This window comes from Cnephaeus nilssonii (assembly GCF_951640355.1).
Source record: "Cnephaeus nilssonii genome assembly, chromosome: 20".
In the NCBI taxonomy this organism is placed as follows: domain Eukaryota; kingdom Metazoa; phylum Chordata; class Mammalia; order Chiroptera; family Vespertilionidae; genus Cnephaeus; species Cnephaeus nilssonii.
Genome location: NC_137091.1, coordinates 12488965 through 12506763, shown reverse-complemented (window position 1 = coordinate 12506763; position 17799 = coordinate 12488965). Strand labels below are relative to the sequence as shown.

Below are 17799 nucleotides of genomic sequence, written 5' to 3'. Positions count from 1 at the left end.
AAAACAAGTCAGTAAATAAGCATGAAAAGCCTGCTCTCTTTGGTCAGAGGCCAGGAAAGGGAGAGCCCAGCAAAGACTTGTTGGGATGACTCTATCTAGTGACAACAACTGACCCACCCCCTCCACCCATACCTGCAGTAGCAATACAGAACTTGGGAGGGTCATCCCACCCCAAGTCACATCCCTATCAATTAACAGTGGGCCTGCTCTGCCAGGAGGTCAGTCTAACTGCAGTAATGGCAATGGCAGAACCAGGGGGGCAAACCCCCCCCTCGCCACCGTAGGCAGCAGCACACATGTCCCTCCACCGCATTGGTGGTGCCAGCAGGCCCTGTGTCTCCCCTATTCATCCCCTGACTGCAGACAGACCCAGACCTAGCAGCTCCTGGCCCTCCACCTAAGAGCAGAGAAAGATCCAGGCCAAGTGTATCCCAGCCCTCCACCCAGTGACAGAAGGCTCTATTCGGTGGCAGAAGGTGAACAGACCCAAACCTTGACCTAGTGACATGAGCTACCCAGACCCTGCAGTCTTAACCTTCTACCCAGTGGCAGAAGGCAACCTACCCAGGTGCTTCCCCAGCACCAGCAGAGATAGAACAGGAAACCCATTAGTACCAGGAGGCTAGAGCATACACCAGAAGAAATGCTTTTCCTCTTGCAGGTCAAGCATCCCTCATCCCCACCTAGTAACATCAGACAGCCCAGTGAAGCACCTTCCACGCTTGCAGGCAGCACCAGCAGGATTCCAGCTGGAATTCATTCAGAACTAGAACAGAATGCCGACCAGAATAGGACTCAGAAAATGAAATTGTCAATGGTCATAGAAAGACTTGTATCTTTTGTGTGGGCATTAAAAAAAGTGTCCTTTAAAAAAAAAAGTGTCCTTTTCTTATTTATCTACACTAGTCGACATACCTGCTTGTCAGTGGTCTCCTTTGGAGAAGTAAAAGACTCTTGCTCAACCTATTCCACCTATTCTCACTTTCCAGAAGGGAAATAAAACTAAAATGATAAGGATTTTTCTCTAAATAAATTTTGGGAAAATTATATATAGATCTGTTAAGCAGTAATTGTAGGTGGATGTATTTATTTGTCAATGGTTATTCATGAGCAGTTTCTAATTGAATTATAATATAAACTTGTCTTTAGATATTGGAAATTTTTAGGCCAAAAATACTATTAATGAAAATATGCAACACACTGCATTGTAAAATTAACCAAATAATCCACAGAGAACTAAATTGACTTGTACTAAAGGTAAAGAAAGATTAATGCATCCATTTCTTCATTCGTTCAACAAATATTTATTGATTGCTTACTATACATCAGGCAACAAGAACAAAATCTCTGCCTTCATGGAGCTCACATGGTAATAGAATTCAAAAGCAAGAATAGCAATTGAATGTTATTTAAGACAACACTAAGTCTTTCAAATTGTTCTATGAGATGGGCCACGAATACTTTTAAATGCCTTACATTTTCTCTCAGTAAAAATTAGATTTTGAGTTTAATTGTAGAAGTATTGGTAGAATCTAGGTGAAAATAGGTCCAGGGAACTCATGAATGAATGATACATTTCTCAGAATAATAAAGCATAGAATATCCAAAGTTAAATTTAAGAGCACTTTCTCCTTCCTCAGTATAATCAGTTTCCACAGGAATTATTTCTAGCCATTGGCTATGAGACAAGTTGAAGATCAGAAAGTTTCAAATATTTCTAAATCAGAATATTTACAAAGGTAGCAATCTTACTCATATACCATTTAAAATTCTTCTTTGTAGCCAAGATTTCTTCTTAATATCAAATTAAGAAATTTAACAGCTGTGTATTCTGGGACATCTATATTTCTCTCCACAGGGTCTCAAAGTAGTGGTAATCTTTTAGATCAGAATTTGGGTATGTGTTCAATTTAGAAGACTGTCATTAGTGATGTCAGTAGGCTTCACTAAGTCCACTAATGGCTGACTCACATAGTCAAAAAAAGAGAAAGAGAATCAAGGGGGAAAAGTAGATATAATGAAGTGATAAAATGTACCTTATCTGCTATATATTGCTTCTCAGTGTAAATCTCTACTGAAAATGGGAGTAAAAAGAAGTGAAAACTACTTGCTGGTTTTGTTGTGGGAATTTTATCGGTAAACTAAAATAGTCCTTAAATTTCTAAAAAGAAAAAATTTTAAGTCCTATCTAAAAGAGAAATGTGTTCATGTGTCAACTTGGCAAATTCAAGTTTTCTAAGACATTAATTTAGAAACGCAAAATTTATTTGGTTACTTGGTGGCCAAGCTTCTCATGAGAAGCTTGAGTTTTGTTGAAGAGAGACATTTTCAGACAATTCTGTGGCCTTTAAAAAGTTTTTACTTTAGGCCTGGCCGGTGTGGTTCAGTGGTTGATCATCCACCCTGAACTAAGAGGTAACTGGTTTGATTCCTGATCAGGGCATGTGCCTGGGTTTCAGGCTGTGTTCCCAGTAGTGGGCATGCAGGAGGCAGCTGATTGATGTTTCTCATCCATATTTCTATTTCTCTATCCCTCTCCCTTCCTCAAGCCAAAGCTACTTCAAAAAAGGGAGGATACATTTTGATATGCCAGTTTTGTATCTCATGCTACATAACATAAAAAAAAATGGACTTTTAAATCATGGCTAATAGTCATCACACTATAAAATGAAATAGTTGGTGACTATAGTGATTTTAAGCTTTTCTTTCTTTCTTTTTTTTTTTTTTTTTTTTTTGTGTGTGTGTCTGTGTGTGCAGCTATAAAAACTACTGGATGTAACTTAGATAAGGTAAATATTCTTCCTAATGCTCTGATCACTCCACTCATATCAAGCAGTATGATTAAGAGTGAAGATGTTACTCCAATGGAAGTGACAGCAGAAAAAAGATCGATTTTTAAGGTAAGCCAGCCACATTGACAAGTGTTCCCCATCTTAACCTCGAATATAAAAATTACTTTTTATATTTTAAGTGGTTTGATTTCTTTTTCCCATGTTTATGCTTTTTACTTTTCTGTTTCTTTCACATTTGTTTTTCTTTGCACTTAATGAATTTTGCTTTTCAGAGTAAGTGCTTCTATACTCCAATAAAATAGCCTGCCTTTAAAGTGACTTCCAGCCCTGACCGGTGTGGCTCAGTGGATAGAGCGTTGGCCTGCGGACTGAAGGGTCCGGGGTTCGATTCCGGTCAAGGGCATGTACTTTGGTTTCGGGCACATCCCCAGTAGGGGGTGTGCAGGAGGCAGCCGATCGATGTTTCTAACTCTCTATCCCTCTCCCTTTCTCTCTGTAAAAAATTAATAAAATATATAAAGTGACTTCCAGTATTTGTTTTTGACAAGGAAGAAGGAATTAATGTATTAGCTAGACCTGTGAAATGGAGGGTGTTAATGAAAGTACTGGTTAGCATTTTTAAAATTAGAGACATTTTTATTTCATTTTCTTTCCCACTCTTCCTGTAACTTCCTTTCCCTTTTTCACTCGTTTTCCTCCTATAATGTTACCAATAAACCATAAAATGGGAATATTTTTTAGCTTGCTATTAATTCATGAACTAATGTTTTTAACTGTCCTGAGCATATCAACAGCTGATTACTATATATATATATTTATTTTTTTTTTAATTGATTTCAGAGAGGAAGAGAGAGAAACATCAACGATAAGAGATAAGAGAGAATCATTGATTGGCTGCCTTCTGCACACCCCACACTGAGGGTCGAGCCTGTAACCCAAGCATGTGCCCTGACCAGGAATCAAACCATGATCTCCTGGTTCATAGGTCAATGTTCAGCCACTGAGCCATGCTGGCTGGGCAATTGATTCTTTTACTTCCTTGTTTGACTATCTTTGTTTATAATACATGCTAGCCGAAACCGGTTTGGCTCAGTGGATAGAGCGTCGGCCTGCGGACTGAAAGGTCCCAGGTTAGATTCCGGTCAAGGGCATGTACATTGGTTGCGGGCACAACCCCAGTAAGGGGGTGTGCAGGAGGCAGCTGGTCGATGTTTCTCTCTCATCGATGTTTCTAGCTCTCTATCCCTCTCCCTTCCTCTCTGTAAAAAATCAATAAAATATATATTTTTAAAAATATATATATATATAATACATGCTAGAGGCCCAGTGCATGAATTCCTGCACCAGTGGGGTCCCTCAGCCTGGCCTGCGGGATCATGCCGAAACTGGCTCTCTGACATCCCCCGAGGGGTCCCGGAATGTGAGAGTGTGCAGGCTAGGATGAGAGGGACCCCACTGGTGCACGATCGGGTCTGGGGAGGGATGCGGGAGGTTGGCCAGCCAGGGAGGGACCATGGGAGGGCTCCAGGGTGTGTCCGGCCCGTCTCACTCAGTCCTGATTGGCCGGACCCCAGCAACAAGCTACTAACCTACTGGTAGGAGCGTCTGCCCCCTGGTGGTCAGTGCATATCAGGGAGCGGTTGAGAGGCCTTAGCATATCATTAGCATATTACACTTTGATTGACCGGATGACCAGACAGCATATTAGGCTTTTATTATATAGGATTTTAAAAATACTCTTTAGACAATCAGACATGTATCACCAAAAATCATAGTCTTATACCTATTTTCCAAATAATATAGAGTGGAAAATTGGTCCTGCATATGCGTATGTTTTTAGACTAATATTAATTTTTGAAGTATCACATGAGCTCATTTAATGGTTATTAATTAATATTATTTGGGAATTTTTATTTTTCAGACTACGAAGACAGTTGGATCAACTCAACAAACATTAGAAAATATCTCTAACATAACAGGAAATGGCTCTTTTTCATCATCATCATCTTCTCACTTACCCTCTGAAAATGAAAAGCAGCAGCAGATTCAGCCCAAGGCATACAATCCAGAAACCCTGACAACTATCCAAACACAGGACATTTCACAGCCTGGTACCTTTCCAACAGTTTCTGCTTCTAGTCAGCTGCCTAACAGTGATGCACTACTCCAGCAGGCCACACAGTTTCAGACGAGAGAAACTCAATCTAGAGAGGTATTACAGTCAGATGGAACTGTGATTAATTTGTCACACCTGACTGAGGCATCACAGCAACAGCAGCAGTCACCACTACAAGAACAAGCACAGACTTTACAGCAGCAGATTTCATCAAGTATGTTCCCATCACCAAGTAGTGTGAGTCAGATACAGAACACGATTCAGCAGTTGCAAGCAGGAAATTTTAGCGGCAGTACTGCTAGTGGCAGCAGTGGAAATGTTGACTTGGTTTTAGAGGCACAACAAGTTTTAGAGGCACAACAACAGTTATCTTCAGTTTTGTTTTCTACTCCAGATGGTAATGAGAATGTTCCAGAACAGCTTAGTGCAGATATTTTTCAACAAGTCAGTCAAATTCAAAATAGTGTAAGCCCTGGAATGTTTTCCCCGACAGAGCCAGCAGTCCATACCAGACCAGATAATTTAATAGCTGGAAGAGCTGAAAGTGTTCACTCACAGACTGAAAACACATTGTCTAATCAACAGCAGCAGCAACAGCAACAGCAGGTGATGGAATCATCAGCTGCAATGGTGATGGAGATGCAACAGAGTATCTGCCAGGCCCAGATTCAGTCAGAATTATTTCCTTCAACTGCTTCAGCAAATGGAAATCTTCAGCAATCTCCAGTTTACCAGCAGACTCCTCATATGATGAGTGCATTATCTAGCAGTGAGGACATGCAAATGCAATGTGAATTGTTTTCTTCTCCTCCTGCAGTTTCTGGAAATGAAACTAATACAACCACCACACAGCAGGTTGCAACCCCTGGCACTACCATGTTTCAAACGTCAAGTTCAGGAGATGGAGAGGAAACGGGCACACAAGCAAAACAGATGCAAAACAGTGTCTTTCAGACCATTGTCCAAATGCAACATAGTGGGGACAGTCAATCTCAAGTTAACCTTTTTTCATCTACGAAAAATATGATGAGTGTTCAAAATAGTGGTGCCCAGCAACAAGGTAATGGTTTATTCCAGCAAGGTAATGAGATGATGTCACTCCAATCTGGGAATTTTTTGCAGCAACCTTCTCATTCACAGGCTCAGCTTTTTCATCCTCAAAATCCTATTGCTGATGCTCAGAACCTTTCACAGGAAACTCAAGGTTCTATTTTTCACAGCCCAAGTCCTATCGTTCACAGTCAGACTTCTACAACCTCCACTGAACAGATGCAGCCTCCAATGTTTCACTCTCAAAGTACCATGGCTGTGCTACAGGGCTCTAATGTTCCTCAAGATCAGCAGTCAGCCAACATATTTCTTTCCCAAAGTCCAATGAATAATCTTCAAGCTAACGCAGTAGCCCAGGAAGAACAGATTTCATTTTTTGCAGCTCAGAACTCAATTTCTCCACTTCAGTCAACGTCAAACACTGAGCAGCAAACTGCTTTCCAACAGCAGCCTCCAATATCACACATTCAGACCCCTATGCTTTCTCAAGAACAGGCACAACCCTCCCAGCAAGGTCTATTTCAGCCTCAGGTATCCCTGGGCTCCCTTCCTCCTAATCCAATGCCTCAAAACCAACAAGGGACAATCTTCCAGGCACAGCACTCAATAGTTGCCATCCAGAGTAATTCCCCATCCCAGGAGCAGCAACAGCAGCAGCAGCAGCAGCAGCAACAACAACAGCAGCAGCAGCAGCAGCAGCAACAACAGAGCATTTTATTCAGTAATCAGAATACCATGGCTACAATGGCATCTCAAAAACCACCACCACCAAACATGATATTCAACCCAAGTCAAAATCCAATGGCTAATCAGGAGCAACAGAACCAGTCAATTTTTCACCAACAAAATAATATGGCCACAATGAATCAAGAGCAACAACAGCCCATGCAATTTCAGAACCAGCCCACAGTTTCCTCACTTCAAAACCCAGGTCCTACCCAGTCTGAATCGTCACAGACTTCCTTGTTCCATAGCTCTCCTCAGATGCAACTGGTCCAGGGGTCACCCAGTTCTCAAGAGCAGCAAGTAACTCTTTTCCTCTCTCCAGCATCCATGTCTGCATTGCAGACCAGTATAAACCAACAAGAGATGCAACAGTCTCCTCTTTATTCCCCTCAGAACAACATGCCTGGAATCCAGGGAGCCACATCTTCACCTCAACCACAGGCTACTTTATTTCACAACGCTACAGGAGGCGCAATGAACCAACTACAAAATTCTCCTGGCTCATCTCAGCAGACTTCAGGAATGTTCTTATTTGGCATTCAAAATAGTAAGAAATTCTTTCTAATTTCTCATTTCTTAAATTTATTGGTTTAAATGGTCAAAGTATTATTATTATTAGAAGGAAACAAAGCACAGTGGTTTTAACAACACGGATTATAGTTTGTCAGAACTGAGTTCAAGTCCCAGTTATACCAGGAATAGACTGTGAGATCTTAGACAAGTTATTTAACTGGCATGAACTTCAGTTTGCACATCTAAAATGGTGGTAATATTACATACTTGACAAGGATATTGGGAGGATTAAATGTGGTAGTGTATGTGTTTGCCACTTTAACCTATGAACTTGAAAGGAAAATGAAGAATGACAGAAAATCTCAACCAATTTAAGTAGTTTCCAAGGAGGTAGAAACCCATCTTTAATGTTTATGTACCAAGGAAATTATATAGAACTTGAGATGATAACTAGACAAAGTTGTGTTTGTATACTGCTAAGAGGAAACCAAAGATGAATATCAGTACAGTACTTTGGCGGGGGGGGGGGGGGGGGGGCGGGGGGTCAGGTGCATCGCTTTTAGTTCTATGCTGAGTGAACACCATAATGACTTACCCCCAGCAACTAATTCATATCTTCTTATGAATCTTAAGAGAAAGTAACTAATCAGCTTCTCTATTTAAAATGTCTCTGCAGACTGTAATCAGCTTTTAACTTCTGGACCAGCTGCATTGCCAGATCAGTTGATGGCCATAAGTCAGCCAGGCCAACCACAAAATGAGGGCCAGCCACCTGTGACAACACTTCTTTCTCAGCAAATGCCCGAGAATTCTCCACTAGCATCCTCTATGAACACCAACCAGAACATTGAGAAGATTGATTTGCTTGTTTCATTGCAAAACCAAGGGAACAACATGACTGGCTCTTTTTAACTGGATATGTAAGTATTGCATTTTTGCTTTTTTTTTTTTAATTGAAAAGCATCAATGAATTTATTATTCCCAGCAGATTTGGTTAAGTAAATTTAGTGTACTCACCAGGTGGTACTTTTTTTACTCTGAGTAAGTTACTCGATATGTGATAGCTTATGGTCATATTGATACTGGGCATTCCGCCCTAGACAGTTTGGCTCAGTGGATAGAGTTGCCAGCCTGCGGACTGAAGGGTCCCAGGTTCGATTCTGGTCAAGGGCACATACCCAGGTTGCGGGCTCAGTCCTCAGTGGGGGGGCGTGCAGGAGGCAGCCGGTCGGTGATTCTCTCTCATCATTGATGTTTATATCTCTCTCTCCCTTTACCTTCCTCTCTGGAAGCAATAAAAATCTATTTTAAAAAAAATACTGGCCATTTCTTCTGGCTCTAAACTTCTTTGCCTTGGAATGACAGAAAATCTGATGTATGTATTATATATTAGATATAATAATGTCTCGTTTCTCCTTTCCTTGAGGAATAAATATTGAGTCAGAAAACTGTGGAAGTATAAAAATTATAAAGTGTCATCTATAATACTGTAATATACTTTGGGATCATTCAGGGTAACAGGAACTTTATAAATGCTTTCCCTCACAAGTGAGTTATATTAAATGTTTTCTTTTTTTAGAAATTCCATGAAGAAAATCCTGATTCCAAGATGTCCTGAGATCTTGTGATTCCATGAGGATTATTGAACTGTTACTTTAAAAACAAAATGAAATATGAAAAACTGTGATTGAGTAAATGGATAGATTTTACTCTTGCTGCAAAAGAGCACACCTATGCTGCCTGTTGCAGTGATTAGCCACCATCGTTAACATGTTCATATTTTCTATTCCTAATAGCACTGATGACTGAGAATCTGCTTGAGTTTCCAGCTGACAGAATTAATTGTTGCTATTTTCCTAGGGGCTATTTAAAAGTACAGTTTAAATTTAAAAACTGGACTGCTCAGTTATTATTGCTATTAGAAAATAATCCATATTGTCATGTTTACTTTTGTTCTTTGTCATTTTTTTCCTGCATTGTTTTAGTCAAATAACAGCTTTTGAAAAAGGAAAATTCAAATAATAACTAAGGCTGTGATTTTTCAATATAAAAAGCACAGCTGTTGGCCAAAGTGAAGGAATCCTTTTTCAGTTTTTATAGAAAACTGGAGAGGTAGCATTCTGACAAGTAAGCTGTATTAAGAGCTTTACACAGATAAGAGGCTTCTTTATCACAAAGGCAGACAACACACAACTGGGAACAGCTGGAGTGCTATTGATTTTATTTGTCAGATTGTTGTTTAATTCTCTGTATTTCTGATAAGGAGTTCAGCCATAAGTACATAGAAGAATAATTATCTTGCTCTTTAAAAAGTGAAGGGGATAATATTATGGTAAATTATGTTCCGATATCCTCCTGAAGTAGTTTAAATTGACACAGCAATTTAAATCTGTTTTTTTCTTACCCCAGTCTTGTGCTGGTTGTTCCCTTTTTATATTCATCTATATTATTCCCCTCCTTTTCACTTTACTTTAGACAATTGGTAAAATATTCCTAGCTTTGTGACCCTGTAGCATCTTAAAGGAAAAGGCCACTTTGACCTGGGGTAACCCAGCAAGTCCTGCAGCACAGGTAGGGGCTGTAAAGAGAGCTGATTTTCAGGAATGAGGAGAGCTGATTCCTGAGAAACAAAAAACAATGCATTTTTCTCCATGAACGGTGCTGTTCTGAAGTCTTCAAATTTTTTTCTCTAATGGGAAACAGTATAAATTTTAATTTTTAAAAGGCAAAGTAAAATTTCTTGAAGCATAACTTCTCCGTGAGCTGCAGTGAGTGTAATTCACTTGTCACCTCAGTGCTTTACAGTAGTGGTCACTATCTGATGGTTCCCACAAGCCTTAGGCTTTACAGGGTCATGTCACAAATGAAGAATTAACTTGTGTTACATCTATAGACAGCAAAATAACACACTCCAGAACTTGTAGTTGTAGTAGTTATACAGTTTTGGGTGTTCTTATCACCCATGGGATGCTTGCTTCTCATTACAACCTGTTGTCTAGACACATGCTTATGTCTTATTTTTCTTTTGGCATGTAGAAAGCTGTTAATAACAGTTTAAGGCCAAATTGTGTGTGGCTTCTATATGTAGATAAGATGTTTTGGTATCTTGTCAGTTTCATTTATTTTTTAAGTGTACAAAAAATAGCCTGTTGATTGCTTGTTGAAGGCTATTTTTCTATTTGTTTTTGTTGTTGTTTTCTATCCTATACATTTAGTTAAACTTAGTGGAATTGTGGTCTTGATTTTGTTTATACAGCCAGATTTTTCCCCTTTTTTGTGTGATCTTCCTTGGTTCTTTGAATGTGCTCTTCTAATCTTTTTTTTTTCTCTTTGTACTCATATATTCTTCCCATCACCCCAACCTTCCTTTCTCTCTCTGATTGAGAGGCATTGAATTACGTTTTCAGTAGTACAGGCTTCTTGCCGATATGAAGGGAACTTTTCAGAAAGAGACCTACTCTGGGTCATTTAATTTTGAATACAGTTTTCAATCGTTCAAGTTTTGGATGGTTTATATCTAATGTGTGTTTCATTTTTTTGGAAAGCTATATTTTGTATTTAGGAAATGGTATACTATTTTGCTATTTGTACTGAGTGAGTACATTGGCATAAATATAGAAATTTATATATATACATATATATAAACTATTCTTTTTTGCCACACATTTTTGTGGTAAATTTGTGAGTTTGTCTGATGTTCTACCACAACGTGGCGTCTGATAACAGTGAGGGGGGGGGGTTGTTATGTCTTTATTGAGTATTTAAGTATCTTTTGAAACAAATAACCTGTTTATCTGTGGCCATTCCATCAGGCAGTTCTTTGTTGTTCCTAGTGGGCTAAAGGCAGCTTACTGTGTGTTCGCTGGATATTTTACTCAGCAAAATGTTAGAGTAAGGAAACCCATCTAGGCAGTTGTGTCAAATGGTGTTTCACAAGAATGAGCCATTCAGTCTTTGCTCACTATATATTTAATATTTTATTATTGTTGTTATTATTAATTGGCTTTCTGTGTTCTATGCTTTTTTATTTATAAAGACACTAAAAATGTTTGTAATTTTAATAACATTTTCCCCATCTTGTAATATCCAGAGCTACTTTATAAATTCTCTGAACTGAAAGCTTTTCCTCAATATATCTCTTCTCCCCCCACACCTATCGAGAAAAATTACTCAATATAGTTCAGGTTATGAGAAAGACCAGCCACACAATCCAGCGCTTCAGTTTTAAAATGTAAAACTCCAACTGCAGAGGGTTAACAAATGCCAGAAAGCTTATCCAGCAAGTATAAAAATAAGTAGAAATAAAATACTGTAAATTTATTTCTGAGTTTTCTGAATTTTTTTCTAAGAGATTATACAGGAGACTCGGGAAGTCTTATTTGTTCACCAAATTCTAATTAGAATGTTAACATTGCTCTATGGATGAAGTGGTGGCAAGAAGACTGGCTGTGTGCTGATTTCTGTTGTTTAGCAAGAGGTTTATCATTGTAAAATGCTGATTGCCAATGCCAAGTCACCAGGGACCAATTTTCTGTTTTATAATATCTAAGTTTAGAACAGAACATACACCTGAATGGTTTGATTAGACAGAAGCAGAAAACCCAGTTTTTATTTTCATAAAATTTGTGGTTATTTATACAAGGGCTGTGCTATGCTACCATATTCTTATTCAATAATGATGTTATATATATATTTTTTAACATTGTTAAATGTTCTTTACCCCTAAAGGTCAATGTTAGGTACAGCATTCTGAATATACAATTTGGTTACAAAAGTATTTATCTTCTTATTGAAGAGTTAGCTTAGTGGTCAGTGGTTGATACTTGTGCTAATAATACAGTTTCCAGATTACTGTTACAAGTTATTTATGGCAGAAGGTCCTAAGTAAGTTATGAACCACATTTTATTCCTTTGTATTGTTCCATTCAATTGTTCTTGCTTTTAGCAACTAATGCTTGGAGCTTATCTCTGTGTCTGTGTTAGTGTTTGTGTGTGTTTTATTCCTTACTGTCATTCCATTATATATCCACACCAACATGGGAGAAGATAATTAGAAGTCATATTTTGCTTCTGAGCTTTATCATGTTACTTTGTAGTTAGAGTCATGTTGTTATTTAGCCAATGCAAATCTGTTTTCACCAGTCTCCCTAGAACAGGTTTTGTAGAGGGCTTTGTTGTTACAGAAGCAGTATTAATGAGGGACCTTCCTTCCTTTTTCCCCTCCTTCCTTTCTTTTTTCCTTTCCTCTTCTCCCCCTCCTCCTCCTTCTCCTCTTCCTCCTCCTCCTCCTCCACCTTCCCCTCCTCTCCCTCCTCCTTCTGTACTGTATACAAACACCACTGTATATGCTATAGTTGGGAATTTCATTATATGTGCATTTCTGGCCCATCAGAACTTCATTTAATCTGCTAAGGGGAAGTAGTGTCCAAGGAAATGAGAAAGTAGTTATAGCTGAGTCCCTCTAGAATTAAGATAATTCCTTTTGACTATTTAAGCCATTCTAGATGCTTGTTTTGGAAAAGTAAAATGTGTTTAGACTCAGCACTAATTAAAGAACAGAATTAAATGCTTTAATTAATAAGTCAAAGTCTCAAATTCAATCTGACTTTAAAATATTCACCAGAAGTAACTTGAGAATTTTTCATCTTTCTGGTGAAGTTTTCTGTTCCAATATCTGTTTCCTACTTGATTTTTTTAATCAATTGAAAATTATATTAAGACCTGTGAGCTTTACTTAGCTTCATGACCACAGGCTGCATCCCTAACCAAGACAACCATGTTATAGCTGTATGCCTTTGGTTATATGCAGGGAGGGACTTAATGAAAGAGAGAGACTGAATAGTTCAGCAGCTTTATTAGAATAATAACTCAAAGAATATACCCTACTAAGTGGTTTAGTAAAATCTAATAACATGTATAAAAAGGTTTTCTCCCCTGCTTATTTGTATCAGTAGAGCTAAATTGTGGAGATAATGTTCCTTAATGTAGTAAATGTCAAAATAATACCTACAATGTAATTTGTGAATTGTCCCAGGGCTGTAATTACTTCTTTAGTCCCCATTGATTTTCATGCCATTCTAGTCTCACTTATTAATGAAATTATATTTTTATTCTACTTTCTCTTTTGGACATTTTAAAATTAATATAAATATCTAAATTAAATGAGAGAGTGTCTTTTACCATGATAGTGTCCCTCTTTTTGTAGTTTCCTTTTTCACTATTGCCAAAAATACATACATTATTTTAATAGGTCCCAGTTTGAACTTTTCCATGTAGTCATTCTCTTTTCTTCATTTCTTTCTTTTCTTTTTGAAGGTCTAATTGGTTTTATTAAGCAATTCATGAATTGGGCAGCATCCCATCTAGCAACCAGAAGGGCACTATAAGGGGTTATGCTAAATGGAAGGTTTTTATAGCTCTTTTTCTTAACACAGGAAACAACTTCATAAGTTTCTAATTCCTTTTTGCATAAGAGTAACAGAAAAGATACATTACCAGAATTATTCCTGTGAGGGAGGGTAAGTAAAAGATTACAGAATTATACTATTTAGGTTTTATATAAATTAACTAAATTTGTCTTCATCTCAGCCAACTAATGATAGGTCTTACCTGAATGCTAATGAAAATTTTACTACCTATGAGACTCCATGCACACAAATGTGTGTAGTTAAATTTCAGGAGGTGTTCAAAACATCTTCTGTGACCTTAATTAGATGAGTGAAAAGTCACAAACACATAGTTTAAATAAAGTCTGGTAATGTCAGTTTTTCTAACTAGACAGGGCCAAGTAATTAATTATAGTGCACTTCTTGCTCATCAGAGCCTCAGTAATCTAACTATGAAAAATGGTGTTAAAAGAAATTAAGAAGTTATATTGGAGTCTCTCCAGATCTGAGATCTGAATTGAGTGACCCTCTGGTTTTTGTTAATTTTGCCTATGTTCCATCCAGCTCCTTATCACGGTGGTGGTGCCTGAAGAAAGGACCATCAGCAACAGGTCAGGATAGAATTAGCTTTGGGATGAGCTGCTTTCCTCATGTGAGTATTCCATGGTTGTTAGTGACACTGAAGACTGCAAACATTTATGCAATATTCCTAATACCATATTGATATTATGCACTTTAATCATTCCAAAGAAGTCAAGAATACTGTATAGTGATGATTCCTTCTTAATGAATACATCTTAACTATTTAGAATATTTATGCCCCTTTTTATTTTGGACAGTAACAGTATAAGTGTTATGTGAATATTTTCTAAAATGACTATAGTAGGACTTAGACTTTGAAATGTAATTGACTATAAGGGGAAATGATTACACTTCAGAAAATCATTTTAGAAATAATAAAATGATCAGCTTGCTAATCTATATGTTTGAGAGTTAATTAAACCCAGCCCTCTTCCTATATATTTTATGTCATGTACATAAGAACATTACAGTATATAGTTTTCTACATATATAATATGTATAATCCAGTGGTTCTCAAAATATGTCCTTAGCCTACCAGCTAACATCAGTATCACCTGGGAACTAGTTAGAAATGCAAATTCTTAGGGCCTCTCCCAGACACACTGAATCAGAAACTCTGGAGTGGGGCTCAGCAGTCTGTGTTTTAACACCCTCCAGGTGATTCTGGTGCATGGGTAAAGTTTGAGAACTATTGGTATAAACTATTTACAATAAGATCTAGAAAGCTGTTTTTTTTCCTACTCATATAGATAGTTATACTTTGTTCTCTATGTAAATTCAGCTTGACCTGGTTATTCATAATCCTTTATTGGCAATGATAACTTATTCTCCATACTGCTTATAGTATATTTTATGTATATATACAATTAGTCTAGTTATTGATAATTCAGTTAACTTAGTTGGGCATATTCCTACCACTTACTAAAAAGTTTACATTAAGTGACTGATTTAAAAATATAGGTGCAATGTTTTATATTTCTTTTAATTGTTATGACATTTAAGTAGCTAATATAATTGACAGGTGCTAAATTGTTCTGTTTATGCATAAAATGGGTACATTGTGGCAGTGATAATACAGGCTTTTTTTTCATTGCCTCTTATTTTACCAGCAGACAACAATTTTGGTGTGGCTAGGCCAACTCTCAGAACAAATTTGTCATTCCTATATTTATATTTGTATCTGAGATATTAAACAAGATGGCTGGCCAGATCAACAAAGCACCTTATTTAATTTCTTTTTTTGAATACATGAAAATTCTTTAAAAGTAGCTTGCTTAGTATGAGAACTGCTGCAGTAGTTATAACTATCCTTGGAATTTATGCTTCAGACAACAATTATTTACTAAAATAAATCTTAAACAAGACAGTAATGCATTATATAATTTGGGCATTTCTCCCTTGTCAATGTATGCACCATGGTAAATATAAACTAACCACCACAAGTCAAGTGACTTATGCATTCATTTTCATCTTCCTGTGTAATTTGATGCCTCTGTAATTGTTCTAATCTTCCTCCCGCTGTTTACAAATCAATTAATTAACTCATGAAAGAAAAATGCACATTTCAAAATAAAACTAATTTTATACTCTATAAAAATCACACTGCTTAATACTGGCAGTGGAAATGTAAGTGGCTTATTCTACAAACTATGGTGCTGGCAAATACATAGGCAAACTGTTGGGAGATGCTCTAGCTACATTCCTCCTTTCTTGTTCCCTTTCCTCTCTCTCCCCCACTTGATTGCTTAATAGTATTCCTGTACCCAAAACACTCTACTATAATTCTCTTTGACTTTAACTTGTAATATCTCTTTTAAAAGCCCATATTTAAGCCTCATATCACCCCTGCTCTTTTTTTCCCCAGAAGTCATTTGCCTGATTTGAATAGCTCATGGGGATCACTTGTTATTTTAGCTAATGAACCTCAGGACAGCACACACACATATACACACACACACCATCTCAGATGTTTGAGAATGGGATTGGAATCAGACTAATGTGTCCAATAAAGAGCTGTCCTGCACTGAAGTGATTATGACTTTAGGGACTACAAATTGATTCCAATGACATTCAGCTAATTTCTTTTCATCTATTGAATGTATCTTCTCACCTTGTTCCCTTAATTCTAATTGATAAGCTCCAAATAGTTGCTAATTTTTTGACAACTTTTACTTCGTCTTTTTAATAAATATATTACAAGTATTTCATTAACCTATTCTCAAGTGGTTTAGCTACCATCCTGCCATTTAAATTTTATTTGCTTGAGCACACTGATCAACCACTGAACTGCCTTCTTCCATTGTCCTACAATGACTATTTTTGTGTATGTGGCTTTCATAGTTGGGGATGCAGAGCACTGACATGAGATATTTTCAGTTTGTTCTCTGGGGGAATTTTTTTTGCATCTATGTTTTTAGCTATCTGTGATAACTTGTTAAATATTAAAAAGATATTTTGCTTCTATTGAACATTTGTATACTCGCAACTATATTTCTGTAAACAGCTGCAGTCAAAAATAAAAAAATTGAAAGTTTTCATTTTGCAGTGGGTAACTGTCTTTTTTCCCTCAAACTTTGTGGACGAACTCGTATCCATAAATGTCATTTTTGAGCAGCAGAATGCCTTTTTGCTGAAATTATAAAATCATTAGGAAAAGGTATGAAATATAGAAATATTTTCAAGTAGTTATTTTGTGCCTACTGTTAGTGTACAAAGTGCTTAGTGTGATCAATTCTTTGCTTGTTTTACCGAGTTTAAATGTTTCATGCTTAGTAAAATAGAACATACACGTAGCAAATCATGTAGCATGGAGGTGCTTTTGATGAACATTAAGTCTCCCTAGCCTTCAGTCCCACATCCAAAAGCAATCTCTTTTTATTCTATTGGCAGTTATTTCCACATGTATAAATTAGTGTTTACTAGAATGTAACATATAACATCATATCCCTCAAAATGATTTCAGGTGATACATGGGAAACATTTTTTAAAAACATAGTATATGTTTTAATATACATTAGAAAAAATATAATGTATACACCTACTAGACTATAGGGAGATATGAACCAAATTAAAGAAAAATATTAAGACTTGGCTGGTGTGGCTCAATTGGTTGAACACAGTCCCATGTACCTAGAGGTTGCCAGTTCAATTCTCAGTCAGGGCACATGCCCAGGTTGCAGACTTGATCCCCAGTAGGGTGTGTGCAGGAGGCAGCCAATCGATGTTTCCCTTCCTCTATCAAATCAATATATATATTTTTAAATATATTAAACATCCAGGCCGATGTGGCTCAGTGGTTGAGCTTTGACCTATGAACCAGGAGGTCACAGTTCGATTCCTGGTCAGGACACATGCCCGGGTTGCAGGCTAGATCCCACAGATTGTGCAGCTGATCCATGATTCTCTCATCATTGATGTTTCTATCTCTCTCTCCCTCTCCCTTCCTCTCTGAAATAAAAAAATATATACATTTTAAAAATATATATGTATATTAAACAAATACTAATACAGATGACACATGGATATTATGAATATGATATATAAGAAACTGGTATTTTAGTACTGCTTTAGATTGTGTTGGTTCTGCATTTTTTATTTTTTATTTTTAGGGAGGAAGGGAGAGAGAAAGAGAAAC

The 17799-nt window shown here is 37.2% G+C and overlaps 1 protein-coding gene across 10 annotated transcripts in view; it reads left to right on the top strand.

Annotated features, from left to right (window-relative positions):
* The window catches only part of NFAT5 (nuclear factor of activated T cells 5), a 117489-nt gene extending 100787 nt beyond the window's left edge, over positions 1-16702 (top strand). For all 10 annotated transcript variants that reach the window (XM_079800526.1, XM_079800525.1, XM_079800524.1 and 7 more), the window contains 4 exons: positions 2758-2900; positions 4714-7231; positions 7874-8117; positions 8777-16702. In XM_079800526.1, coding sequence (XP_079656652.1) covers positions 2758-2900; positions 4714-7231; positions 7874-8109 — 2897 coding nt within the window. In that variant the 3' untranslated portion in view covers positions 8110-8117; positions 8777-16702. The remainder of the gene's footprint in view (positions 1-2757; positions 2901-4713; positions 7232-7873; positions 8118-8776) is intronic.
* Positions 16703-17799: the final 1097 nt, after the last annotated feature.